We start from the raw sequence: 25,430 nt of genomic DNA, 5'->3' as shown, positions 1-25,430 counted from the left end.
GTGTGGGACCCACCTGCCTGTGCAGGGCTGGGGGCACAGCAGCCCTGAAGTGACCCCGAGCCTGTGACTCGGGGGGCGAGGCACACGGCGGGGGCTGTGTGCTCCCGGAGGCCGTGTTGATCCCCAACACGTCCAAGGTGACCCTTTACGGGGTCTCTGGGTCCCCCGAATTTGGCCTTTGTCCTTCCACGTCCTAGGTGCAAGGGGGCCCTCACCCCAGCTGCCGGTGGTCCCTCGGGCCCCCTGCCTCCCTTCCCCTCCCCACCCCTCCCTTCCCGGTGCACACATGCTGAGGAGGAATGCTAATTTTAGACTCCCCTAACGAAGCTGCTCATTTGGAATTCTATTTTAAGTGACCTGACATCAGCAGAGCAGCTTTCCTGGCCCGAAGCTGCTCCAGAGACCACGGCTGACACCACGACAGGGACGCTAGCTCTGGGGGAGCCCCAGGAGCCTGGGGGCACTGTACGTGGGGCCTGTGCGGCATGTGCCGGGCTTTAAGGAGGGGGGAGAGCAGGCTCAGAGGGGGCTGGGGCGTCACTGGATGCCAGTAGGAGTGTGACAGTGACATTCAGGTGGCGGCTGGTCCAGGAGGGGCAGAGGGTGGGCCTGCCCCCCAGAACCCTGGTCACCAGGGAAAGGCTGGGGTTGTCGGTGAGGGTTTGGGGTCCGGGAGGGGCACCCCAGTTCCCGTGGGTCCCGCATCTGCCCCGCAGGAGGCCCCGGTCTGGGGAAGACCCCATCCCTATGTTGGCTACTCCCAACTCATGCAGGCAAGTCTATCTGTTTGTGGGTCCCCCCACTTTTAAAACCCTGGTTCACTACAGAAAAACTAGAACAGAGAGAAGTAAAAAGGCTAAAAATGAGAAAATTGTTCCTCCTGCTGTCACCTGAAGACCCCACCCGTGGCCTTAAGGGGCCCGTGACATTTTGGGATCTGCCCCGGGATTTGCCCCATGGCTGCTCCCCGCTTATTCGAGCACCCGTGTACCATCCTGCCCAGCGCTGGCAGCTGGCGGTCACAGCATGTCCGCCTGGGTCACCAGCTGGCCAGCCTGTCACAGGGCCACTGGGCAGTGACCGCCACATCTGCTCCCTGGGCCACGGGGACCGGTCACTGGGAGGTGCAGGACCGCTTGGCGTGTCTCACTTTGCCACCCCCCTCCCCTCTGCCTGGAGGCAGCATGCGGTGTGGGCTGTGGGGTGGAGCAGAGCCAGGCCCTCCTGCCGCGGCCCCAGGATGGGTCTGGATCGGGGCCCTGACCAGCTTTATGGAGGTGGGACACAGTTGCTGTGTTCAGGTAATCCCAGCCCTGCTGTTGACCGTCTGTCAGCCCTTGGGCCCAAGCTTGGAGTCTCCCTTCTGTAAAATGGGCATAGTGACACCTTGCCCTTAGAGGTGAAAGGATTTAAAGGTGGTGGCCAGTTCTCTAAGGAATGTGGCAAAGGGGAGGGAGGTGGTTAATGGCCTTGGATGGCATCAGAGGGGCCTGATTTGGAGACTCTGTGGGTAAAGCAGGCACAGAGTATCTGCAGGTGGTTGAACTTCCACAGAGGAAGGGAAATAGAGGTTGAGGGCCGTGATCGACAGAGGACATGGTGGTGGCACTCAGTGTAGCAGTTACCTAACGCCGCGTAACAAGCCATCCCAAACCTAAACGTGTCTGGATCCGGGAGCAGCTCGGCCAGGAGGCTCTGGCCCAGAGTCTGGTGTAAAGGAACGGTTGCTGGGGCTGTGGTCTCCTCAGAAGGCTCCCCTGGGGCTGGAGGAGCTGCTGCCGAGATGGTTCATGCTTCAGTTGGCTGTTGGCTGGAGGCCTCAGTTCCCTGAATGTGGGATTCCCTACAGGTACCTAGGGCGTCCTCACAACCTGGCAGCTGACCCCCCCCTCCCCCATGGCTCAAGTGATCCAGGAGAGCGCAGGGAGGTGGCCAGGGGCCTTTGATGACCTCACCTTGGTGGTCGCCACGCTTCTGTCGTGTTCTGTTCAGTGAAGTGAGTTGAGAGGTCTGGCCCACACGGAGAGAGGAGGATTCGTCCCCGCCTCTTGAAGGATGAGTGCCAGACTGGGACACGTTTCTAAACCACTGTAGTCAAGCGTACCTGAGCTCTGAGTGTGTTGCACCTCTTGGTCTGGCATCACAGCTGGGACTTGGACTGGTCAGGTGGTGTCATGAGTGGTGAGAACATGGCATCTGGGCCCAGGAAGTGGGGTTCGAGCCCTAGATGTGCTGCTGAGCTGTGGCTTGGATTGTCTGTGTGGCCTTGGGTTGTCCATGTGACTTTGGGTCGTCTGTGTGACTGTGACAGATCTTTGAACAGCTCCTGGTCTCAGTGTCCCCACTGGTGCTCTGCTGGCCTCTCAGGATTGTCGGAGACCCTGAGGGCAGGCCCAGGGTGGGAGTGAGTGCGGGGTTGGGGGGGTATCTGCTGCTGCTGCGGCCTCTCCCAGGCCCATCGCGAGGCTGTCTTGAGAGGTGACCCGACCGTCTGTGTGACCTGATGTCCCAGGGAGGGTCTTTGTTTCCCTGGAGTAGGGAGTCCCGGGGTCCCCCGTCACATACCTCGTCTCCGGGCAGCCCCTCGTGGCGACGCCTTCCTCTAGGTGTTGGTCGGGACCTCCAGGACCTGTGCGAGCCATGCCCAGACGGGGTCCCCGCAGGGCGGCGCTCCACTGTCTACCACCACCCGCCCCCCAAGAAAAGAAAGCCATAGGTCCACTGAGTGTGGACCTTCGGTCCCGAGCAGGACCCGGAAGACTTCTGGACTGCCCAGATCAGGTCCTGTGTGGGGTCATGTCCTCGGTGTCCCCGCAGGCAGCAGGACAAGAGCTCCGGTCCCCCTCTGTCCCGGGGTGTCCTGTGTGTGCGCATTGACCAGCCAGTGCCACCCACGGATGTGGAGGCTGAGTGACTCCCGGCCCGGACACGGGAGGGATGGGGGTGGGGGTGGGCGGCACAGATTTGGCAGGTCGGGCCCCGTTTTGCCCAGCCTGACCTGTATGAGCCTAGCCAAGCCCCTCGCCCACCCGAGACCTGGGTTTCTGCCCCTGTCTGCTGACCGGCTGCGTGATAATAACAGTGACTCCTGGGATGTACCAGCCCTGCTCCGAAGCTTCTCACGTAATTTACCTCCTTGAACCCTCACGGAGTTAACTTCACGAGGCAGACTTTGTCTGTATCCCCCGTTTATAGATGAGGAGACTGAGGAGGCCCAGAGAGGCAAAGTAACTTGCCCAACATCACACAGCTAGAGGTCGCAGAGCCGGGATTCAGGCCCCAGCGTATGGCAGCCTAGTCCACGCTGAGCCTGACCTCCAGGCTCCGTGGCCGGCAGCACCTCCTGCCCTCTCTGTCCACACCGTCTGTGGAGGAGGAGGAGGGGGGCGGGCCGAGGGGGGCCTGGGCTGAGCTTCCGGGACATGGTGTCCGTCGGGCTCAACGGCCCTCCAGTGGCTGGCTGGGTGCCGGCTTGGCTGAGAAAGGACTCTTGTTAGGAACCTGTGTTTTCTAGTGACCAGCCCGCTGGGGCAGAGACCCTGCGCCCCACTGGGTTCTCGGGTTTCTCTGGTGGGCTTGCGGTCCCTGTGGGCATGTGGTTCCCACCCTCTCCCCTGTTCTTCCAGAAAGAGGAGGACACACGGGGTCAGCCTCGGGTTGGTGCCGCCCCGGCTGCTCAGTGGGCCTGCCACCGTGGTGCCCTGTCGCCCGGCGTGGCGCCGCCCACGTGACCCGCCGGCAGCTGGGAGGCCAGCCTGGGCGCAGGGGCGCTTGTGCGGGTCGTTTATTTCCGAGGTGCGAGCCCTCTCCCGAGAGAACGGTGTTCCCTCGAACTCGCACCTGCCTCGATACTGCCTTTTATGCACCCCCCACCCCATCCCTGCCGTGGCCGTTTATGCGGCAGAGCCCCCAAGATCTCTTTTGCCGCCCGCCCGGCGAGAGGGCATTGGTGGCCGTGGCCCAGCTCTCCGGGACCCTGGGTTCAGGGCGTGTGTCGGCACCCGCGGCCTCTCCTGGCTAGTTCTGGGGGCAGCGGGGCAGGTCTCGGGGGCCCACCCATTCCTGGCCACCGGTGGGGGTCCCCAGTGCTTACCTGGCTACCCACGGGGACAGGCATGGAAGCAGGTTGCAGTTAGACTCGAGTTGCACTGGATGCAGAGTGCTGCAGAGATGGGGTGGGCTCTGGGGGCTGCGGAGAGCCCCTTGGGGTGGGGGCCGTGGCCGGGGGGCAACGCATGTTCTTGCCCTGTCATCTTCTGGGACACTCTGTGCTTGTGCTCTCTCACCCCTCCCATGACTTCCCAGGTCCCCTCCCCAGGTGACCCCGGGTGTTCCCTGGAGCTGTCCCTCCTAGGTCTCCGTCTGGGGCTTCGCAGGTTCGTTTACCTCTCCCCACACACAGCCTGTTGCCCGTGCCACCCGCGAGGCCGTGCGCCTTGATTTCCGCCTCTCGAATGTACCCACGGTGAGGGAGCGGGGATGCGGCAGGTGCCCCTGAGAGGGCAGGAGAAGTTAACAGAAGACTGACTTATGGCACTGCTCACGCCCGGCCGTTATCAGTGGGGCGCGTGGGGCATGTGAAGGTTGAGCCTCCTCAGGACTTGAAAGGCCGGGAGCTTGTGGGAAGGCATCTGATGTCACTCCTGGAGGGTGGCGGCTCCTTGGCCAGCGTGGCACCTGAACCTGGACCCCCGTGGGAAGGGGGCTTCCCCCGGACAGCAGTTTAGACCTGCGGTCACGGGTCTTTTAGCGTCTAGGCGGGGTTTGCGCCGGGCGAGACCACAGCAGGGTCTGCAGGTGGCTGTGTTCTCTGCCTGTTTCTGTCCTCGGAGGCACCTTCTCAGTGCAGACCCGCTGGGTGCCTGTGGCTTTGGGATCCAAGGGGGGATGGTAGCGGCACAGGAGGGCCCTGGCCAAGCCGCCTGGGACAATCCTGGGTCTGTGCTGCCTGCCCGTATGAGCCTGTTTGCTTTTCTGGAAGGATAAAGGACGTGCTCCATGAGTCCTCCAGAGCGACGTGCTGAAGGCCTGGCAGAAGCGTGTTGGTCTTCGTGATCGTCAGTGGTTCAGCCCTTTCGCTGTCCTCTGGAGCTCGTCTCTTTCTTGCGAGGACACTGGCCCCGCGCCTGTCGGGGGTGCTCCCAGATCTCCCGGGCTGTCCTGGAGAGGCTGTCGGCTTGGGCCGGGACGAGCCGTTCAGCATCTGGACTCACCGGGGTCCTGTGCACAGCGGCTCTTTGCTTACGGAGCCGGGGGGGGGGGGGGGGAGGGGTTGCCCGCGGACGCCGGGGTCGCGCCCCCGTTCTCTGCGCAGCGCTGGCTCTGTTCCGTTTCTCCTGTGCTGCCGGGGCCGCCGGCTCTGTTCCCGCTCCCCGCATGCCGCCCGCTGGCACCGGACCCCCGGGCCGCGCAGACGCCGCTCCGGTGCCGGGCCCTCCTGCTCTCTGGGTGACTTCTGGTTCTTCTTTTCCTGTTTCAGGCATGAGCCATGAGCCCAAGTCCCCTTCACTAGGGATGCTTTCCACCGCGACCAGGACCACCGCCACCGTCAACCCCCTCACCCCCTCGCCGCTCAATGGCGCCCTGGTGCCCAGTGGCAGCCCCGCCACCAGCAGCGCGCTGTCGGCCCAGGCCGCGCCGTCCTCCAGCTTTGCTGCCGCGCTGCGCAAGCTCGCCAAACAGGCGGAGGAGCCCAGAGGTAAGAGGCGCGCCCGCCGGGCGGCTCCACGAAGCGGGGGAGAGAGCGGCCCCTTCCTTCCTGACCAGGCCTCGCGGCTCCTGCGCTCGGGGGGCAACAGCCGGTCCCACGAGCCGCCGCCCCGCACGTTCACGGGCTCCGGGGGCGAGGCTGCTCCCGCCCACGTGCTTGCACGCCCACATCTACACGTGCTGGCTTTTCTCATGCTGCTTCGTTCTGGCGGGGACCACGCTGTCTGACCCCCGCCCGTCCGGGGAGCCCAGCGGCCCCAGCAGCTCTGCTTGGCTTCTGCTTCCTGTGCTCTGTGCTGCTCTGTCCTTCTTTGGCTGTAGGACCACCGAGGGGGCGTCCGGCAGCTGTGGCTTCAGAGGGTGGGTGTGCTGCACCCCGATACATCCCTCAGGAGCCCCCAGCCTGCCGCGGGGGCCTCTTCCCAGGTGGCATGTTTCCCAGGAGACCGGGAGCTCCAGGCCTTGATAGCCCCTCCAGACGTGGCAGGGGAGCACGGTCTCTGGAAACCCTCTTTATCCCAAGTGCTCCGAAGTGGGGGCACAACTTAATCCCTCCAAGGCAGGGGTCTTGTGGTAGCATGGACAGGTGTCCCCCAGAGGTCTGGAGCCCCGGCTCCTGGTGTCACTTGGGCAGTGACGTGCTCTGTGACTTTGGGCAAACGCTGACCCTCTCTGAGCTTCAGCCTTCCTGTTTGTACGACGAGGCTCACTACAGCTCTGGCTTCGGGCATTTCTAGGGCTGACCATCAGCCTGTGTTAGCCCAAGGGCTGCTGGCTGGATGAGTGGGGCTGGCGGGCAGTTTGCAGCCAGAGCTTCTGGGAGACCTGGGCCCTTGCGGGTTCTGGTGCAGCCCTCTCAGGCACCCTCTGGACTCACTGCTTGGAGGCAGGGGGTCGGCCTCCCGGGCAGAGGAAGCAGAGACCCTGGGTGCCTCTGCCGGCCATCTGCCTTGCCCCAAATGTGCAGGGTTTGGCGTCCTGGCTTCCAGGCCCTCTGGGGCACCCAAAGAACACGTGTGTGGGAACTCTGTCTGTCTTTATAGACTCTGGTGTCTCTAGCTCAGCAGAGCGGACATTTGCCCTGACCGGGGTGGCTGGGGGTCTGCTGATTTCTGAGTCTGACTTATCTCCACACCCTTGCGGATCACACGGTTGTTGGACGGAGGAGGAATGTGAGGGGAGTAGACAAGAATTGACGGCAGCGTGGATGTGGCCCAGGAGCGGAGGCCTTCGGGGCCCGGTTTCTGCATTGCTAGGGGTCGCCCTCACCGCTGGTGTCCGCCTGCCCTGGGCTGTTCTGTCCACCCAGACAGACCTTCCCAGTGCCTGCACGCATGCCCCTCCTCGCCCTCCACGCCCACCACGGGACTCCTTGGCCAGTCCGGCCGCGGGAGGCCCCGCTGCTGTCGGGAGGCCCCGCTGTTCGGGGCCACCGCATGCCACGCGGCTGGAGAGCAGAGATACGGTGAGCTCCGTGCCGGCGAGGCCCCCAGGACAGACGTCCTGGGCTGGCTGCGAGCACCCCGGGAGGAGCGTGGGGGTCTCTTCAGAGTCGACGCGAAGCCCCCAGGGCAGAGCTTGCTCCCTGCTTTGGTGTCTTCCTTCCCGGCATACCAGGAGGCGGAGAAACAGGGCTGGCGCAGCTTTCAAAGACAACTGTCAGCACGTGGGAGACACCGGGACCATCTGGCTGAGTCACCCCCGAGTGTCAGGGCTTCAGCCAACAGCTGTGTCCACTCCCGGGCAGCTGGGCTCATCCTGCAGTGACACCCCCCCCCGTCTGTAGAGGACGTGGCAGCGAAAGGGCACGTTTCCCTCCTTGCCGAGTGGGCGGTGGAGAGCCTGCCTTGATGGCCTTCGTCTCCTCCCTGCTGCCCCAGGCTGGCCCCAGCGTCCGGCTCGAATGATGGGCCGGTGGACAGCCCGCGTGCCGGAGACGGCCGGGCCTCGCTGGCCGGGAGCAGCGTGTGCCGTCGTGGAGCGGACCCTGCCCCCCGCAGGCTGCGATCTGCGGGTTGTGCGTGATGCCCTGGAGCTTTGTGACAGAGGATCAGGAGAGAGAGAGGAGACGGGCGAGCCACGCCGACCTGAGCCTGTGCCGTCCTTGGAGCGCGTGCCGTCTGCCGCTGGTTGACCCGAGGTTATTCCCATCGTTCTGATGAGAAAGCTGAGGTTTGGGGGGGTAGGGGGCTCAGTATTTGGACCCTGGGCTGCCCTGATGCTCGAGTTACTGTGTGTGTGTCCTGGGGACTTGTGACCTCATTTCTGGCTCTGGGGCCCCCAGGCAAAGTCTGGAGTTTAAAGCAGCAGTGATGAGCTTCGTTGGCAGTGCACCGTCTGGTGCACCCCAGTGGGGCTTTGGTTTGAAGAAATGAGCTCAGTTACTCTCTGGAGCATCCTCTGGGCCACATCCCATGCCTGGTCCCTGTTTTTCTCACGGAGTTGCCCCAGCTCTGATGGGCTCTCTTCCGTCTGTAGAATTGGCTGGCAGCCCAGAGTCGTCGGCCCATTGTACAGGTGGGGAAGATGAGGCTCAGAGAAGTCAAGTTATGAGCGTGAGGTCACACAGCTGGTGAGGACACGCCCTGTGCCCCTCACTGCTGCTCCTTCAGCCTTTCCAAGTGGATGTGGAGAGCCGGACTTAGGACGGCAAGACTGAGTGCATGGTCCTGGCTGGGGAGGGGCGCCCCCTTCCCACCCCCCAGCACCCACCACAGTGGTGCAGGGAGCACTCGGGGGGGGTGTTCTGTGTTCCCCACAGAGCGGGGGACAGAGTGGAGATGTGGGCTGTCAGCTTCTGGAAGCCTGGGGGCTGTAGGGGCACGGCGGGGAGAGCCAGCAGCCCCCAGTTCCCCTGCCTGCCTCTCCACCGGGGACCAGAGAGCCCAAGGGGGACGTTTGCTGGGCTTGGTGATGGTGGGGGGTGGGGGGTTTGATTTTTTTGCTTGTCAGCTTTTTAAGGTATAATTCACGTCCCGGAAAATTCATCGTTTAAAGGACACAGTTTAGTGGGTTTTCGTGCATTCGGAGTTCTGCGAACATCACTCTTAATTCCAGCATGTTTTGTCACCCCTAAAAGAAACCCTGTCCCCACGCCCTCCCCCGGCCCTGGCAGCCAGAATCTGCTGTCTGGACGTCTGTCACCTGTGGATGCACGCAGCCCCGCGGCTGGCTCCCGCTCTCAGACTGGTGTTTGTAGGGCTGTCCACGCATGGCACACTTCTCGTGGCTGGTTGGCACTGCACACCTGTCACCATGTGTGAGGAGGTGGACCCAGCAAGGGCTCTCCCCTCCTGAATCGCGGCAGTGACCGTTTACTGAGCACCTGCTGCAAACAGGGCAGTCTCCCGCTGCGTTCCCAGCACAGCCCTGGCCTCTGTTCTCTGTCCGTCTTGCTGGTGGGCAAAGCCGAGAGCTTCGGGCTCGCTGGTGTCCTGAGCCATAGGCAGCAGAGGGGACTCTGGAAACTCCACGGCGTCCTGCCCCGCCCTGGCATCTGTGTCCACCTTCCCAGAGAAGGGAGCCACCGCCTCTGCCACAGCTGTCCCTCCATGAGGGCGAGGCCCCCGTCTCTTCGGGGTGACCCAGGGCGACAGGCCCCACAGCCCCGGAGGTGCCCGCATCTTGGCATCTGGGGGCTGCGGTGACCCAGGACCCCATGGCTGACCCCAGAGGGCCCTGTCCCCGAGGGCAGAGGTCCCAGGTGGAGCAGGCGCGGTGCCTCCTCCTGCACAGGGAGGTGGTGGGAGAGGTGGGCCCGACAGGCAGAGCCAAGACAGCCGAGGCCGCAGCCCCCTCAACCCCGCCCCGGCCCCGCAGGCCCCTCCCACTGCCGGGCCCGTGCTGGTCAGCCGTGGGCCGCCTGGGTGCTGGCTGCAGCCATGGGCGCCTCCGGCTGCCCCGTGACCCTCTCCTCTGCCCCCGCTGCCCCCCACGCTGCGGAAGCGTCTTACCCCGAGCCGTGGCCCAGCTCTCCCCTCTGCTTCCCCGGCTGATGTCTTTTCTCACGTCGGGTCTCCAGGCTGCAGCTTAAAAATCCAGTTCGGAGCAAGGAATCCACGTGCCCGTCATTCGCTCTGCCCCCAGAGAGAGGATGCGAGGAGGAGACATGGGCCCTCGGTGGGGTTTGATCTTCCCGAGGCTTCTTTGCAGCCACACGGCCCTGCTCCGTCCCCGTCGGCCAGCGGGGGGCCGGGTGTCTTTCCCTTGGGGACTGGAAGGGACTGCCTGTCCGGGGAGGGGGAGGGGCCATATCTGCCTGGCCCTGTAACCCACTCCGATGCGGGCGCCCAGCAGGGTGGACATGGACGCCGGCAGATTCTGGTTCACGCCCTTGCTGTGTGGCCTGGGCACGGTGCTCTATCTCTCTGAGCTGCCGTGTGTCCTCAGGATGAGGGTAACGTCTAGGGACTTCCCTGGTGGTCCAGTGGTTAGGGCTCGGTGCTTCCAGTGCAGGGGACGTGGGTCCGATCTCTGGTCTGGGAACTAAGATCCCGCGTGCCTCACGGCACAGCCAAAAATAAGAAAGTTAAAAAACAAAAGGGGCTGAGGGTAACGTCTCTCCTCCGTAGATTTTGCCGATGTAGGAAGAACACGCTAGCTCCAGGTGCGGCGCCGTCCCCGGCTATCCCCACCTTCCCCCACCCCTGCAGTGCAGCCAGGGCTTGAGGGGCCGGGAAAGGAAGGCCAGTGCTTCCATGGCTGAGGGCGGGGCTGAGTGCTGCGCATGTGTCTCGAGGCCCAGATTGACCCCATCTGGGGAGAGAGCCCGTCCTGTCTGGGCCGGAGGAGTCAGCCACGGCTGCTCCCAGCCATCCTGACAGCGTGGGTGCGTGCACACCCGGGGCAGCCGCTCCCTGTCACCTCGACCCTCGTCTTGGCTCTTTGGAGAAAGGGAGTCCCAGGCCGTGACCAGGCCCACACAGCACGTTCTGGAAGGAGCCTCGGGCTGCAGGTTTGGGCCCGACCCCCACGTTGGTCCCGGTTGTACCCGTGGGACCCTTCGGCAGTGACAGGCCGGGGCCCCCTTGAATGAGGCGTCCCGTAACAGTGCGCTTGGCGTCTGTCTTTGGCCCCTTTGCCAGTGGGGCTGGGCTGGGCGGGGCGGAAGGAGCCTGGTGGGCTCCAAAGCCACGTGGCCTGTTCAAATCCCACGTGTCCGTCCCTCCCAGCGGGGTGTCGGGGGCACCGACCGGCCTCAGGGAGCTGGTCTCCGAGGGCACGAGCACCGTTTTCGCCGCCTGCAAGAGAAGTGACTGGCGGACCTCGGCTTTGTTTGGACCAGACACAAGCAGGCTGGCAAGGGCGGTGGGGCCCAGGACCCCGAGCCCAGGTGGGAGGGAGCGCGCTTTTCTCCAGGCGTGTGTGCTGGCTGCCGGCCTCATCTTGTCGCTGGCTTTGCAGGCGGGTCTGGTTTCCCTGGAGCCCCTGGAGGAGGCGGGAGCATCCCTCCCTCTGTCGGGGTTGGAGGTGGGACCCTGCCTGCCAGCGGTGCCTCACTGAGCCGGCCTGAGGCAGGAGGGACGGGCGGCGCCCCTGTTCTGACACCTCACACAGCAGAACAAGTGAGCGGACACGCGTGTGTCAGTCGTGTGGCCGCGGGGCTCGGCGGGGCTGGGTTTCCCGGCGTGTCTGCAGCCCCGTCTGTCTCGTGGCACAGGTGTAAGCGTGCAGGGGCGTCCTGGGTGCCTTGCCTTCCTCCTCTGTGCTCTGGGCCGGGGATTCAGAGGAGAGCGGGACCCAGCGAGGGGGGCTTGCGCCTGCCCTGATGGGGGATGCCCAGCCCTGAGACATTGGGACAAGAGGCCTCCCCAGGCCGTGTCGCTGCAACAGCGACCTTCCCTGTCCCCTCGCTGAAGCCCCCTCCGCCTTCTCGCCCCCAGTTCCTCTCCTCTCCCTTGAGGCGCCCCCTCCCGGCCCCTCATGCCCCTCAACACAGCAGAAGCCCGCCATCCTCCCAGCCCCGATCCTGCTCATCACCACATCGTCGGGCCCTGGAAGTGCATCTTGTAAGAAAGCCCACACCTTGCCTTTGCTAGCTGGGGTTTAGTGACGGTCCTGTGACGACGCTACGTTGGGGGCAGGTGTGCCCCGCCCACTGGTGGCATGAGGTGGGGTGAGGGCTCCTGGGAGAGGGCATTGGGTGGACGGGCCTCCGACTGTTCCCGCGCCATGGGGGAGCTGGCAGGCAGGCCGGGAGGGGAAGCGGGCAGAGGGCAGCCCTGCGGCTCTTTCTCGGGGTTCTCCCCGAGCCCACAGGTGGGTGGAGCTGAGGGCAGCCCTGCGTGTGCCGTGTGCCCGGCAGTCCCCGCTGCGCCCGGCCTGCGGGGAGGCCAGAGGGTCCCCCACCTCATTCCCCGCCTCTATGTGCTCATGGTGGGGATCCGCACGTGCTCGTGGCTGGCGGGTCCCTGCCTGCACCGAGTGGAAGCCTGGGCAAGGCTCAGCCGGGCGGGGGACCCTGCTGCTTGGCGCTGGCTCCAGAATCTGTCGCAGCCGCCTCCAGCCGGCACCCGGGCTGGCCCTGTGGTGCTGCGGCTCCGGCCACGGGAGGGGGCGTCTCGGGAAGGCGTCCCAGGGGTCCTCCTTTAGGGAGCACATCAGGTGACCGCTGTCCCTCATCGGCTCCCCGTCCCTCCCCGGGTGAGGCGGCCTGACTCAGTGCAGGCTTGTGCCCAGGGAGAGCGAGGGCTGTGCGGCGGGGCTGAGATCACACTCTGCAGTGCGCCGGGCAGGGGTGGTCCCGACACAGGAGCCCTTGTTTAGGGCACCCAGTGGGTGCTTAAGGTCGTTCGGGTGGTGTCTAGGGAGCTGACATGCTGCACTTGTGTTTCCAGGCTTCACTCCGTCTCCCCTCACAGCGACTTGGGTGTCTCAGCTGTTAATTACATGGGCTCAGGGGGCCTCGGGCGCTAATCCGCGAGGTCAGATGACAGAGGTGACGCGGACCGCTGTGCGCTGCCACCCCCTCCGCCCCCGGCTCGCTGCCGCCTGCTGTGAACCGCCGGTTCATTACAGCTCGCGCCGCCCTGAGAACGGGGTCGGGGGCGATCGCGCTAATTGGCGGTTGCGTGGTCAGGCATCGATCTGGCTGCCAAGCGAGGCGTCCGGCCCGCCCCTGAGGGACGAGGCTGCTAATTGCCCGTGGCCTCCGGGTGGGCAGGGGCACCTGGCCCCCAGGCTCCGTCTCTCGCCCTCCCCTCCTCCTCCCTCCCTCACTGCCCAGCGCTTACAAACGATGCCGATCCATGGAGACCTGCTAATGGCGTGGGGTGGGGGCTCGGAGGCCGGAGGGGGGTGATCTGAGAGGTGGGATGGGACGGGAGCCAGGTGGCCCTGAGTCTCTGTGCTCAGGTGGCATGGCCCCTGGGCCCTCCTGGCTGTGAGGCCCCAGGGGCTGGCACAGGCTGGGGCTCTGAAGTGTCTGCTCCAGCTTCCCCCCGTCCGCCCGGCCCCTCGAGGAGCAGTGCCCACCTGGCCTTGACCCCACCGTTTTCTGCAGGCAGTGCAGCCTCTCCCTTGACTGGGGGGGTCCTCGGTGTGTTTGTTTCCTTTCTTTTTCGGCTCCCTCTAACCCCAGGCGGAGTTTGCACAGGGCGGCCTGGGGTGCAGGCCGGGTGCTCGGTAGGTCCTCCTGCTTGGTGGCCGAGAGCTCTGGTGGCTTTCCACCCCCTCCCCGCTTTGTCCTTCTGGCTGCTGGTGGACGTGGCGGGAGTTTCCCGTAGGGGCTGCCAGCCTGCGTCTTTGGTGCATGGCAGCCTGCTTTGCTGGGGCCCCAGGAGCGGGGTTGCCGGGCCAGGGTGTGGGCGGTGGTGGGGAGATAGATGCTCCCAGTTTCCCCAAGTTGCACAAACCTGGTGAGCGCTCAGGGTACAGGGGTTCCCTCCGTCGGCCGGTCGCAGAGGCCGGCTCCGCGCCCCAGAGCTGGCCAGGTCAGCCTGCCGCCTGCCTCCTGCTTCTCCCTGGAAGCTGGCTTCCCGGGTGGGCCCCGCCAACCTGGCAGACACAGCTCGTTTCAAAACTTTGGCGGCTGTCCCACTGCGAAAGGAAGGCCGCCGACGTTGTCGCCTGTCGGCTTTCCCCAGGCGGGCGGTAATGACAGCTGACCGAGGCTGGAACTTGCCCCACGGCTGGGATCCTGACCCGGTGCTGGGTCTCGGTGGTTGGCCCAGCCGACTTGGGGTTGCAGAATTGTGTGGGCCGTGGTTGGCGGGTCTGTTTGGGGAATCGGGGGTCACACGTCAGGGGCAGCAGACTTCAGGTGACTCCTCACTGCCCACTGGCCGGGCACTGACGGGTGAGGGCTGCAGGTGAAGGGGGCACCTGGCCTCAGCGTTGTCCTCGGGGTTGCCAAGCGGCTCGGCTGGGGGCAGGTCTGGCTGGCCCGGGTGTCTCCCCGTGGGGCTGCCCCGCCGTGGGACTGCCCCGTACAGTTGTTCAAGCTGTGCACAGACCTAGGGAAGCACAGTGATGCAGCCTGGACCGGGAGCACGCTTCTCAGGGCGAAGCTCTGTCCCAGCGTCCGCGGGGCCTCGGCATCCGACCACTCTGCCCCCTGGTCACTGCTGAGTCCGCGCCTCGATGGTCGGGGCCTCCGGGGCAGAGGGAGGGTGACTATCTCCCAGCACCCTGAGCTGTAGGCTGCCCTGCCCCCCCTCAAGCAAAGGTTCGATCAGGTAGCAGGAGCGAGCCCGCCTGAGATGGTTTGGAGAAAAGACGAGGGTCTTGATCCCTGGCACCCAGGCAGGTTCTGAACAAAATCCAGGGAGGACGGGTGCTGCTTGCGGAGGGGGTCTGTGCTGGCCCCAGCTTCCTCCCCCGCCCCGGGGCCCCAGGTGCCCCAAGTGGGGCTCCCGCAGACAGATGTCTACCCAGTTGAGCCCGTCAGAGGGGAGCTTTGCTAGATGGCGCGTCTCCAGGCAGCTGCTTGGGACTGTCAGCAGCAGGCTCCTCGGCCAGGTCCACCTCCTCTGGCCGCCCGAGCTCACGCAACCCCCGTGACCGTGGGCGAGCGCGGTGCCTGGCACGAGATGAAGCTCTGCTGTGTAGTAAAATCTGGGGGTCCCCTGTCTGGCCTGCCCTAGATTCAGGGCCCTGGGTGCTCTCCGTGGCTCTCAGGTGCGGTGGGGTCTGTGTCGGGGGCCTGTGGGCCATGGGGCCTCTGGGGGTGGGGCATGTGAGGGGTCTCCTCTGACCCCAGACTGCAGCCCAGAGCAGTGCGGGCTGTGGATGTGCACACGATCGAACCTCGTTGGGCCTGGGCATGACTCTCGGGGACCCCAGGACCAGGCCCTGCCGGCAGCTCCAGCCCTCAGGGGCCACTCTGCTGCCCGCCTGCCGGGATATCCCACCGGGCGGTGATGTTGGGGCGAGCCTGGTGCTGCTGGGGGTGGGGGAGGGGGGACGCGCCTTCACCCCTCGCTCACAGGCGGCCCCGCCCCTCGCGGGAGGAGCAGCTGCGGGCCAACCTGGCTGCAAATGGGTGACTTCCTCCCAGCCCCCCAGGCCCCGCCCTCTCCTCCCACCCCACACACCACCATGACCCTGTACCCCTGCCAGGAGCTAAACCAACCCCAACCTCCTGACCCCCCGCAGGCCTGCCGCCCTCCACACCACCCACCTCGGGGGGCAGCACATGGGGGTGATGCTGAGGGTGGGGCTTGTTTTGGAGGTGATGGAAATCAGATAATGGTGATGTTTCCACAACGCTGTGAATGTGCTAAAAACCACCAACCTGTGTGCTTTCAGCGCCGGGTCATAACTCAGTTCTTAAAACTTGAAATGAACGCATTCCATATTTTGAAAATACAGGCCTTCCTCAGCCACGCCCTCACCTGTTCCCCACCCTGCCAGGCCCGTCCGGCAGCTAGGACGCCCACCCTCAAGCACACAGGGGGCTCGCGGGGAGAACTTGGGGCCTTTCTGTGCGCCTCGGGGCGTCTCGTGCCCACCCCCTCGCTCATAGCCTCACGTGCAGCTACTCCCTCTTGTGGGGCAGGTTCAGCAGACCCCTCCCTCACCCTGCGCCCCAGCGGCCCACATCAGCCCCGGTGACCGGGGTGTCGCGCACGGCCCCCAGCTGCCGTGGGTGTAACTCGTCGAGCCACACTTGCTCTCCCGAGGCTCCGTCTCCATCCATGTCTGGGGTGGTGGCCCTGCCTGCGCCCCCGGCTCTCTCCCCAACTCGGCGGGAGGCTTGGGGTGAGCAGCACTGGGCACGGGAGGCCCTGTCCGTGGGCGGGGGTGGGGAGTTACCGCCAGGATCCCAGGCTGGGGTGGGGCGTCCGCGGGAGCCCGCATGCCCCTGCCCGGCTGTTGGGGGCCGGGGGGCACCCGCTCAGGCTGCTGTGTCCTTCTCCCGCAGGGTCTTCACTGAGCAGCGAGTCGTCCCCCGTCTCCTCTCCGGCCACCAACCACAGCTCTCCGGCCAGCACGCCCAAGCGCGTGCCCATGGGCCCCATCATCGTCCCCCCTGGGGGCCACAGCGTCCCTAGCACGCCCCCTGTGGTGACCATCGCCCCCACCAAGACCGTCAACGGCGTGTGGAGGAGCGAGAGCCGGCAGGTGAGTGTCGGGGAGGGGGGTGCTTAGGGTCGGGGGGGAGGCGGCCTCCTGCGGAGCAGGACCTGTCGTTTTCTCTGCAAAGTGGTGTAACTACAGCACCTACCTGGAGGGTCTGTGTGATTCAGGAATATTCACGGGCGTTAGTGGTCTTGGGCTGCCACAACGAGCATCACAGAGCATCACAGACGGGGGCTTATTTAAGACAGATTTATTCTAGAGGCTGGAGGCCCAAGTTCCAGGTGTGGATAGGGTCAGTTTCTCCTGAGGCCTCTCTCCTCGGTGTGTAGGCGGCTGTCTTCTCCCTGTCTCTTCCCGTGCTCTTCCCTCTGTGTGTGTCTGTGTCCTAGTCTCTTCTTCTTATAAGGACACCAGTCCTATTGGATCCGGGCCCACCCTAGTGACCTCGTGTTACCTTAATTACCTGTTCAAAGATCCTGTCTCCGTATACGGTCACTTTCCGAGGTCCTCGGGGCTGGAACTCCAACATAGAAATCTTGGGGGACAAAGTGTGTAAAATGGTGTTTGCACGTCCTAAGCACTTGATAGACAATAGCTGTTATGATTATTATCTATCGCACAAACAAGGAATCGAAATAGCGAAAATACCAGCCCATAGTTTCACAGGTCAGTTTTCCTATTTCTGTATTAACTTTCGAAGTCCACCCGCTCCAGGAGGCCCTTTCCCGCGCCTGGGGGGGTGGGTCCCTGGTGTGACGTGGCCGTGCAGAAGGCTCTGGTGGCCTTGGGAGCTGCCCCTGCACCTGCCTACCTCCACCACCCGCCCGCAGCCCCGGTGCTCCCAGCCTGGAGGGGCCCTTCCTAATTAAGGACACTGTCCCTGTGCTTCTCTCCTGGATTTTTCTGGAGTTCCCAGAGGGGTAGCACCACTTGGAAATACTAATTAAACCACAAAGAAAGTGGGGGAGGAGGGCAGCTCTCTGCCCTGCTGGGGCGGGTGGGGGGATGGGCCCCAGGGCCCCAGCTGGACATCACTCAGGGTCTGGCTTTTCTCTGCCCTGGAGGAGGAGGGAGCCAGCCTCCGTCCACAGAGGGGGCCACCCTCAGGCAGGCCCTGACCAGGGAGCCCAGTGGGGACCCCCTGAATTCCTGGAAATAGGCCAGGTGGCCGTAGCTTGACTCCCACATCCGAGGTGATAGACACTGCTGGGTCACCGCCTGGCCAAGGCCCCCGTGCCCGCCTAGAAGCTGCTGTCCTGGCTTTGTCGCTCTACCCCGAGTGCAGTTTGGAGGCAGGAGAGCCAGGGCAGGGCCTGGTGAGCGGATCCCGGCCAGAGGGGTTTGGAGATGCCCAAGACGCCGCAGTCCTGGTTTGAGGGAGGACGAGGGGTCCTCACCAGCGTCTCCTGCCTCCAGAGGGGCCCGTTGCCACCTGGCGACCAGCCTCGACCGCAGGGCCCTAACCACCTGCGTCTCCCCTAACTCCCGGGGACCCAGATGGTTTCTGATCCTGTTGCCACGTCCCTGGTTTGGCCCTGGCTGGTGACGGCCACCCACGGCCCAATCCTCCCCTTTGGTCCTGATGGGCAGCCGCCCATCCAGACCCAGGAGCCTCCTAAACGACCCCCTCCTGGACACTCAGGTGCCTTGGCCTTGGGCCCCTTCCCCCCAAGCTCAGCCCTCCTCGGGGTGGGGGGTCCTCACTGCCTCAGAAACACCGAGTAACCCCCAGAGAAAGGGCCGCGGTGGCTCTCTCCAGCCACTTACCAAGGCGGTGGTTAATGAAACACTAGTGCCACCAGGGAGGGCGGTGGGAAGGGAGCTGGATTAGTGGATGATGTACAGCTCGTCGGCTCCGGCACAAAGGCTCAGCGGAGAATTGAATCCTCCCGGGGAGGGGGAGACCGGGAAGAGTGGAGTAGTGAGGCGGGAGGGGGGCTTCCTGAAGTCACGGCACGTGAGTCACGGGGGGCCCTCCGGCGCACCGGGGTCACCGGTATTTCCCAGGTAGCGGGAGCTGTGGAGGGACACATGCAATGACGGTCTGTTTTAAAGCTAACAGGGCACGTCTGCCCGGCTGCCTAGTGGAAACCTCTCTAATCACCAGAGAATGAAGGATTCCCCCCCCACACACCCCGACTCCTTCCTTCTTTCATCTCTACAGCTGCGCCTGCAGCCGCTGCTCAGAAATGAGAGCTGCCCGCAGATGTTCCTCGGGGCGAGCCCGGCCGCGGGCCGGCGTGGGGGCCTCGGGGTGGCTGATTGAGCCTCCTGGGCCTGGCCTGGTTTGGGGGCTGCTGCCTGGGCCCACCCCCCCGACCTCGTTCCCAGGTGCCTGTCATAAGCTTGGCTGGGCTCCAGCCAGACGGGAGGCGCGTGGGTCCCACTGGATCCCCTGCCCGCCAGCCCCCCCCTCCCCCCGCCTCTCCACCTCCTTGTTTGTCCTCGGCCGGGCTGGGAAGGTGCCATCTGGCCCAGCCGCCTTCAAGCAGGGCTTTGTCCTGCCGAGGGTTGAAGGGGGCTTCTGGGGACGGCGTTGCTGGGGCTGGTGCGCCCGGGGCCCCTCCCCTGGGACAGGGGCTGCCTGGGGCCCCTCACTCTGCTGTTTGATTCAGCAAACAGTGCTGGAAGCGCGAGGAAGCGTGTGATGGCCTGGAGTTGCCCGGAGCTTGTCCCCAGATTTTGTCTTTAAATCGAGGTCCCCTCAAGGACTTTGCTGTCCTGGGCTGACGGTGGAGGCCCTTGGCTGCCATCTTCCTCCTACTGTGGCCTGAGGGGGGGAGGGACCTTGCTGCCAGCCTGGAGGCGGAGCCCAGGTCACCCCGGGTCCCATCACCCCGGGCATTTATCGGGGGAGCCGCCCTGGCACCTAGGGGGCCTCCGGCTGCAGCCACTGCGTCCCCGTCCAGAGAGCATCTGAGGGCCATGCCGTCCCTTGTTTAGTCCATCTCAGACCTCGGGCACAGGGCCTCTCCACTCCACGGTGGCCCCCGTGAGGGACAGGCCCCAGAGCAGCTGAGGGGAGCCTTCGCGCCTCGTCGCGGGGGTCAGCACTTGTATTGGCCTGGCCCTGCGCCAGCAGAGGGAGGGGTGTGAGGGGGACCCGGTACGCTGAGGACAGCCCCTTGGGTGGTAGTGTCGACGGGGAGCGCGAGAGGGTGTAGGGGGGTGGGCTAGGAGGTGCAGCTGCTTGCGTGAGACCCCCGCTTCCCGTTTACACCCGTGCACCCGTCTCTGCTGCTCTGTGAGCCGCAGCTGTGATTGCACGTTTGACAGCTGGGGGAACCAAGGTCTGGGGCCGTTATGGGACCTGTCCAGGGTCTCCAGGACCAGACGGGAGCCACCCCGCGCTGGGCCCCGTGTAGAAGGCTCGTAATACCCAGGCGGGGGTCCCGGGCTCCCTGCCCTGACCCGGGCTTGCCGCACGCGTGGGTCCCACCCTTGACTGCCGCTTTGCGACCACCCGTCCTGGGAAGGGCAGGTCGGAGTTCACGCACCACGAGGGCCCCGCCGTGAGTGGAGGGGCTGTGCCCACATGTGGGAACAGATGTGGCCGCTCATTAAAAATTCCAATCAGCGGCCTGTCTCCTCCAATTAACGAACACTGCCGCGGCGCCCACCCACCAGCACGTTTGGTAAATACAGTGACGGACGGGCCCCTCGTGCTCCGCGGGGTCACCCTCTGCTGGTATGGAGGTGGAGGTGGAGGGGTCGCCCGGGGGGCTGCGCAGTCTGTCCCTTGCCCCCCACACGGGGAGTGAGATGGTTGGGGGTCTCTGCTGCCCCATTTCCTGACTCTGACAGGAAGGTTACTGGCAGAGCCAGGGCTGGAGGGACAGTAGAGGGTGTCTCCTCAGGGACAGACTCTTGTCACCACCCCACGTACAGTGGTCATTCCTGGACACGCGCCACATCAGTGAGGAAGCAGAGGGTTGTGGCCCAGCGGAGACACCGTGGGTTTGGGGTGGACAGACCCGGGCCCACGCCCTGCTTGCTGCGGCTGATCAGGGGCGGCCGCGCCTGGCGCCAGGTGGCGGGCGTCGTGCCATCTGGCCAAGGAGGGGCCGCGTTGTGGAGCTTTGGGGGCTCAGGGGAGGCCTGGGCCGAGATATCCTCACCTTAGGCTGAACAGGGTATCACGGTGACGGAGCCCCCGGACTGGCGGCCGCTCCTGCGTCCAGAGCGAGAGCCCCCGGCTGCTGTTGACGCTCGGTGCCTGCTGCGCGGCCCTCTCTCAGCCGTGTGAATGACCCCAACGACAGAACCTTTCGATGGGTTGTGGACGCTTCTGTGGGCGGGCGTGCAGGACGTTCCTCCGTGTGGCTGGGGGTTCTGGGGGCTGCCTCCTCCCGTCCTGCCTCCCCTGTGCTGGTTTCTCGGGGGCTGCCTTCCCCACCAGGCTCCAGGTCACTCTCTGCGTCCGGGAGTCTGGGGCAGGCGGGCCCACGGCCCTGCCCCTATCAGTGTGCAAAGGACCCCAGACAGGTCTGGCCAGTTGTGCTCTGGTCGGTGCCTGGGCCGCCCTGGGGTTTGTCCCGGGGGCAGGCTGGCATGCTCTGCCCAAGGGCAGCAGCAGCTTCTCGGCCACGTCCTCCACGGGCACCGTGGGCCGAGAGGTATCTGTGACGCAGGCTGGCAGCTGGCAGCACAGCTGACGCCTCGGCCCCTTGGGATGCCGGCACATGCCTGGCGATCAGTGGCCAGGGGCTCCGCGTGGTTCTGTCACAGCCGCTGCAGTGCAGAGCTCACCGCCGGGGGGTTGGGGGGTTGTGTGGAGACCACCATCATCCAGCTCCCGCGTCTGAGTTTGGAGCACGTGTGACCTGTGGGAGATCGGTGCTGGGAGGGCACAGGCGACCCTACTATGCTGCGTCCCCTCGCGGGCACTCGTCTGGACTCCAGTCCGATCTTGGGGCGTCTGTCCTTTCCTGTCGCCCAGATGCGTTTCAGTCCAGACCCACCCATCATTGGAACCCGTGTCCTCCCTTCTTTCTGTTCCACCTGCCACGCCGCTCATACCGCGGGTTTGGGTGGAAAACCATAAGGAAAGGCCATCTCTAGGTCGTGCTCTAAAGCTTGAAACTCCCCCCGCCCCACGAGTCTGGAGGAAGGCCTGGCTCGTCGTTGGCCGTCGTCTGAGCCGCCTGCCCCTGCCCTGACCCGCTGCTCTCTGTCCTCTAGCAAGACGCTGGCTCTCGGGGCAGCGGCAGCGGTCGGGAACGCCTCATCGTGGAGCCCCCGCTGCCCCAGGAGAAGGCAGGGGGCCCGGCCATCCCCTCCCACCTGCTCAGCACCCCCTACCCTTTTGGCATCTCCCCCAGCTCGGTGGTGCAGGACTCCCGCTTTCCTCCGCTGAAGTAAGTGCAGGTCGGGGCCCGGGGAGGGCATGTGTGCTGGGCTCTGGACCCCTGAGGCTCTGGCCGCCAGGCCGGCTGTGCCAGCTGAGCCCAAGAGCCGCCAGATGGTGGCTCAGCCCCAGGCCGGCAGCCCCGTCTGCGCCTGCTGGCCGTTTCTATGCTGAGCCGATGGCTGGCTCTGCTGTCTGCCCGACCCTAAACCCCCAGTCTGGGGCTCCCGGAGCCAGGGGTCCCTCCAGGCCGCGGATAGCGGCCCTGCGCCCACTTGGTGAGGACGGCGGGGGGCCGGGGGGGCCCGAGGAGCAGCAGCTGCCCACCTGTGCCTCCTGCCAGGACCTGTCCTTGCGAGGGAGGCATGGTGGAAGTGCGGGGAGGTTGGCCCGTTTCCCGGCCTGGGGCTCACCTCTGCCTTTCGTCCTCTGTCCGTCCCTCCTGCAGCCTCCAGCGGCCCGTGCACCACGTGGTGCCCCCCAGCACGGTGACGGAGGACTACCTGCGGAGCTTCCGGCCCTACCACACGGCCGAGGACCTCCGCGTGTCCTCCCTGCCCCCCCTGGGCCTGGACCCGGCCACCGCCGCAGCCTACTACCACCCCAGCTACCTGGCCCCGCACCCCTTCCCCCACCCGGCCTTCAGGTGAGGCGCCCCTTGGGCAGATACTGGTTGGGGCCAGATTCCCAGGGGGACCCCAGGCGGCCGCCCCTCCCAGTCCTGCACGTGAGCCGTTAGGACTTTGCCCCCAGAGGGAAATTCTGTCCCAGCTGGCCTCGCCCCAGCCCCTCCCTCTCCCGCAGTGGGCTCCACTGGTGCACGTAAGCGTTAAAGCGCAGAGCGCATGGTTTGTGTGCGACCAGGAAACCCCGCTGGAGACGGCGCTGTACCACTGCTCTACATAGAAGCTTCCCGTGTCCTCCCTGACAGGTCGGCAGTTATGCTGTGGACCACCCCTCCCCAGACCTGGAAGTCTCCTCACTTGGCCTGGGGTGGCCAGCAGGGCCTCGGAGCCCTGAGCTGTTATCATCTGTTGGCCTCTGGGAGGAAGGGGCTTTGGGTCTGGCTGTGGACGTGGACCCTTTCTGCAGGGCCTTCATGGAGGCTCTGTGGCCGTCCTGCCCTGTCCAGCACCCCTGGATCAATAACCGTACCTGGCTGGGGCACCTGGTGGTAGGGCTGGGTCTTGCCTTTTTTCCTGTACGTTCCGTGCTCACTAGCCCCGTCTTCCTGCACAGGATGGACGACTCCTACTGCCTGTCGGCCCTGCGGTCCCCTTTCTACCCCATCCCCACCCCCGGCTCCCTGCCCCCACTGCATCCATCAGCTATGCATCTCCACCTCTCTGGGGTCCGCTACCCGCCCGAGCTCTCGCACTCATCCCTGGCGGCGCTGCACTCGGAGCGGATGTCCAGCCTCAGTGCCGAGAGGTAAGCCCCGTCCCAGGCCGGGTGTCCTCTGCTTTCCCCTCCCCGGACGGCAGAGCCTGGCTGGGCCGTTTGTGTGTGGCCAGGCGGGCTCCTTGGCCACTCGGGTCCTGGGTCTGTTCGCCTGCAAAAGGGGCGCTGACGGTGGATGCTTTGAGCTCCTGGCCAGTGCCTGAGGAGGCTGCATCCTCAGAATCTCCAGTCCCGCCCGGCCGTGAGCTTTCCATGGCGCTTCGGGAGCTGGTGCACAGCTTTTGATCTAACGGATTTTGAGTCTCTTAGTGCGTTAACAAGAGTAGAACCCGCCTCACCTCCCGTCACCGTTCAGATGGGAATGCTGGCTTTTTCAAAACCTTGGTCTCGGGTGTCAGCTCCTCGCTTCTGGGGGTTCTCCCTAGCGGCCTGCCCCGGCTCCAAGCGCCCCCGCAGCGGAGGTCACATCTCCCTCTGCTCGCCCCGCAGGATGCAGATGGACGAGGAGCTGAGGCGGGAGAGGGAACGCGAGCGCGAGCGGGAGGCTGACCGCGAGCGCGAGAAGGAGCGCGAGCGCGAGAAGGAGCGCGAGAAGGAGCTGGAGCGCGAGCGGGAGCTGGAGCGTCAGCGGGAGCAGCGGGCCCGCGAGAAGGAGCTGCTGGCCGCCAAGGCGCTGGAGCCGGCCTTCCTGCCCGTGGCCGAGCTGCACGGGCTGCGGAGCCACGCCACTGAGGAGCGGGGCAAGGCCTCGGAGCAGCTGACCCCGACCCGAGCAGGTACCCGGGGGGCGGACCGTGCCCGGTGAGGGGCGTACTGGTGGCTCCCCGAGGAAAGGGCCCTGCTGTGTAGCGTCTGCCCGCAGGCCTGGAGCAGATTCACACCATGCCTTTTGCAAGCTGCGTGCCTCATGTCCCCGGACAGGGAGCCGGGGGGAGAGGCACACGACACAGAGAAGACAGATGTAGGTAGACAGCTGAAAGACTATGCACCGTGGTGCAACGTAACAAAATTCTTAGCAAGGGATAGTTTTAAGTGTTTTTTTTTTTTAACGCGCTACGCGGGCCTCTCACTATTGTGGCCTCTCCCGTTGCGGAGCACAGGCTCCGGACGCGCAGGCTCAGCGGCCATGGCTCACGGGCCCAGCCGCTCCGCGGCACGTGGGATCTTCCCGGACCGGGGCACGAACCCGTGTCCCCTGCATCGGCAGGCGGACTCTCAACCACTGCGCCACCAGGGAAGCCCCCTTAAGTATTTTTTAACCTTAGTTTTTAACATTTTATTTTATTACACGTACGCGTAATCTAACTTGTAGCAACCGGCTCGGATGATTCCCAGAGTTCAAGTCTGCTCTGGTGTGTGGGCGTGAGCCTGCCCCACACGCCCACACCCAGCATGTCACCCGGATAAGGCGAGCGCCCGGGAGCATCCATGCCCCCGGCTATCTCGGCCCGGGCGCGGGGAGGTCCTTGGAGGGTGGTGCACGCCTCCTCCGGGTGGACGGGCAGCGGGGAGGGACTGAGCCTGGTGCTGAGATCCCGCCGTGACAGCCTTTCTCCCCCACAGAGAAGCTGAAGGACGTGGGCCTGCAGGCGCCCAAGCCCGTGCAACACCCCCTGCACCCGGCGGCCGCCCCGCACCACCCCGTGCCCGGCCTCCTCTCCACCCACGGCCTCTTCTCTCTGCCGGGCAGCAGTGCGGCCACGGCCCTGCTCCTCCAGCGCACCAACGAGGAGGAGAAGTGGCTGGCGCGGCAGCGGCGGCTGCGGCAGGAGAAGGAGGACCGCCAGTCGCAGGTGTCCGAGTTCCGGCAGCAGGTGCTGGAGCAGCACCTGGACCTGGGCCGGCCGCCGGCGCCCGCGGACACGGAGCACAGGCCTGAGAGCGCCAGGTGGGCCCGGGGATGGGGGCAGCATCTGCACGAGGGGGCCTGCGTTTAATGAGCGCGTGTGATTGGCTTCCTGCGAGCCCGCGAGTGTTGTCACCTGTGTTTCATTTCACCTTCTAACCCCTGCTTTGGCCGGGAGGAGGGAGCAGTGAGGAGGGAAGTTGGTTTCTCAGGGGCGTCCATCCCCGAGTAGCCTGTGTCTGCAGCCCCGGCCCAGCTGCGTCCCAGCAGGGACGCTCGTGGCTCCTGAAGGAGGGCGAGGGAGAATCTTCATTCAATAATTATGTCCTTTCCACCTCCCTCTGCCCAACCTTTTTTTTTTTTTTTTTTTTTTGCGGTACGCGGGCCTCTCACTGTTGTGGCCTCTCTCCTTGCGGAGCACAAGCTCCGGACGCGCAGGCTCAGCGGCCATGGCTCACAGGCCTAGCCGCTACGCGGCATGTGGGATCTTCCCAGACCAGGGCACGAACCCGTGTCCCCTGCATCGGCAGGCGGACCCTCAACCACTGCGCCACCAGGGAAGCCCCCAAACTTTTTTTTTTAATGAGAAGGGGGACTCCCTTTAAT

At 65.1% G+C, this 25,430-nt stretch overlaps 1 protein-coding gene across 10 annotated transcripts in view; it reads left to right on the top strand.

Annotated features, from left to right (window-relative positions):
* Positions 1 to 25,430, top strand: part of GSE1 (Gse1 coiled-coil protein) — a 424,827-nt gene that overhangs the window by 381,520 nt on the left and 17,877 nt on the right. For 5 of the 10 annotated variants that reach the window (XM_081216431.1, XM_081216434.1, XM_081216435.1 and 2 more), the window contains 7 exons: positions 5,480 to 5,698; positions 16,073 to 16,272; positions 21,412 to 21,587; positions 22,026 to 22,223; positions 22,817 to 23,008; positions 23,468 to 23,754; positions 24,542 to 24,866. In XM_081216431.1, the coding sequence (XP_081072557.1) occupies positions 5,480 to 5,698; positions 16,073 to 16,272; positions 21,412 to 21,587; positions 22,026 to 22,223; positions 22,817 to 23,008; positions 23,468 to 23,754; positions 24,542 to 24,866 (1,597 nt within the window). The remainder of the gene's footprint in view (positions 1 to 5,479; positions 5,699 to 16,072; positions 16,273 to 21,411; positions 21,588 to 22,025; positions 22,224 to 22,816; positions 23,009 to 23,467; positions 23,755 to 24,541; positions 24,867 to 25,430) is intronic. The other 5 variants (XM_081216433.1, XM_081216438.1, XM_081216439.1 and 2 more) reach the window with 1 other exon arrangement.

This window comes from Mesoplodon bidens (genome assembly GCF_964165515.1).
Source record: "Mesoplodon bidens genome assembly, chromosome: 18".
In the NCBI taxonomy this organism is placed as follows: domain Eukaryota; kingdom Metazoa; phylum Chordata; class Mammalia; order Artiodactyla; family Ziphiidae; genus Mesoplodon; species Mesoplodon bidens.
Note: the sequence above shows the minus strand (reverse complement) of the source record. Positions and strands in the feature narration are given on the sequence as shown.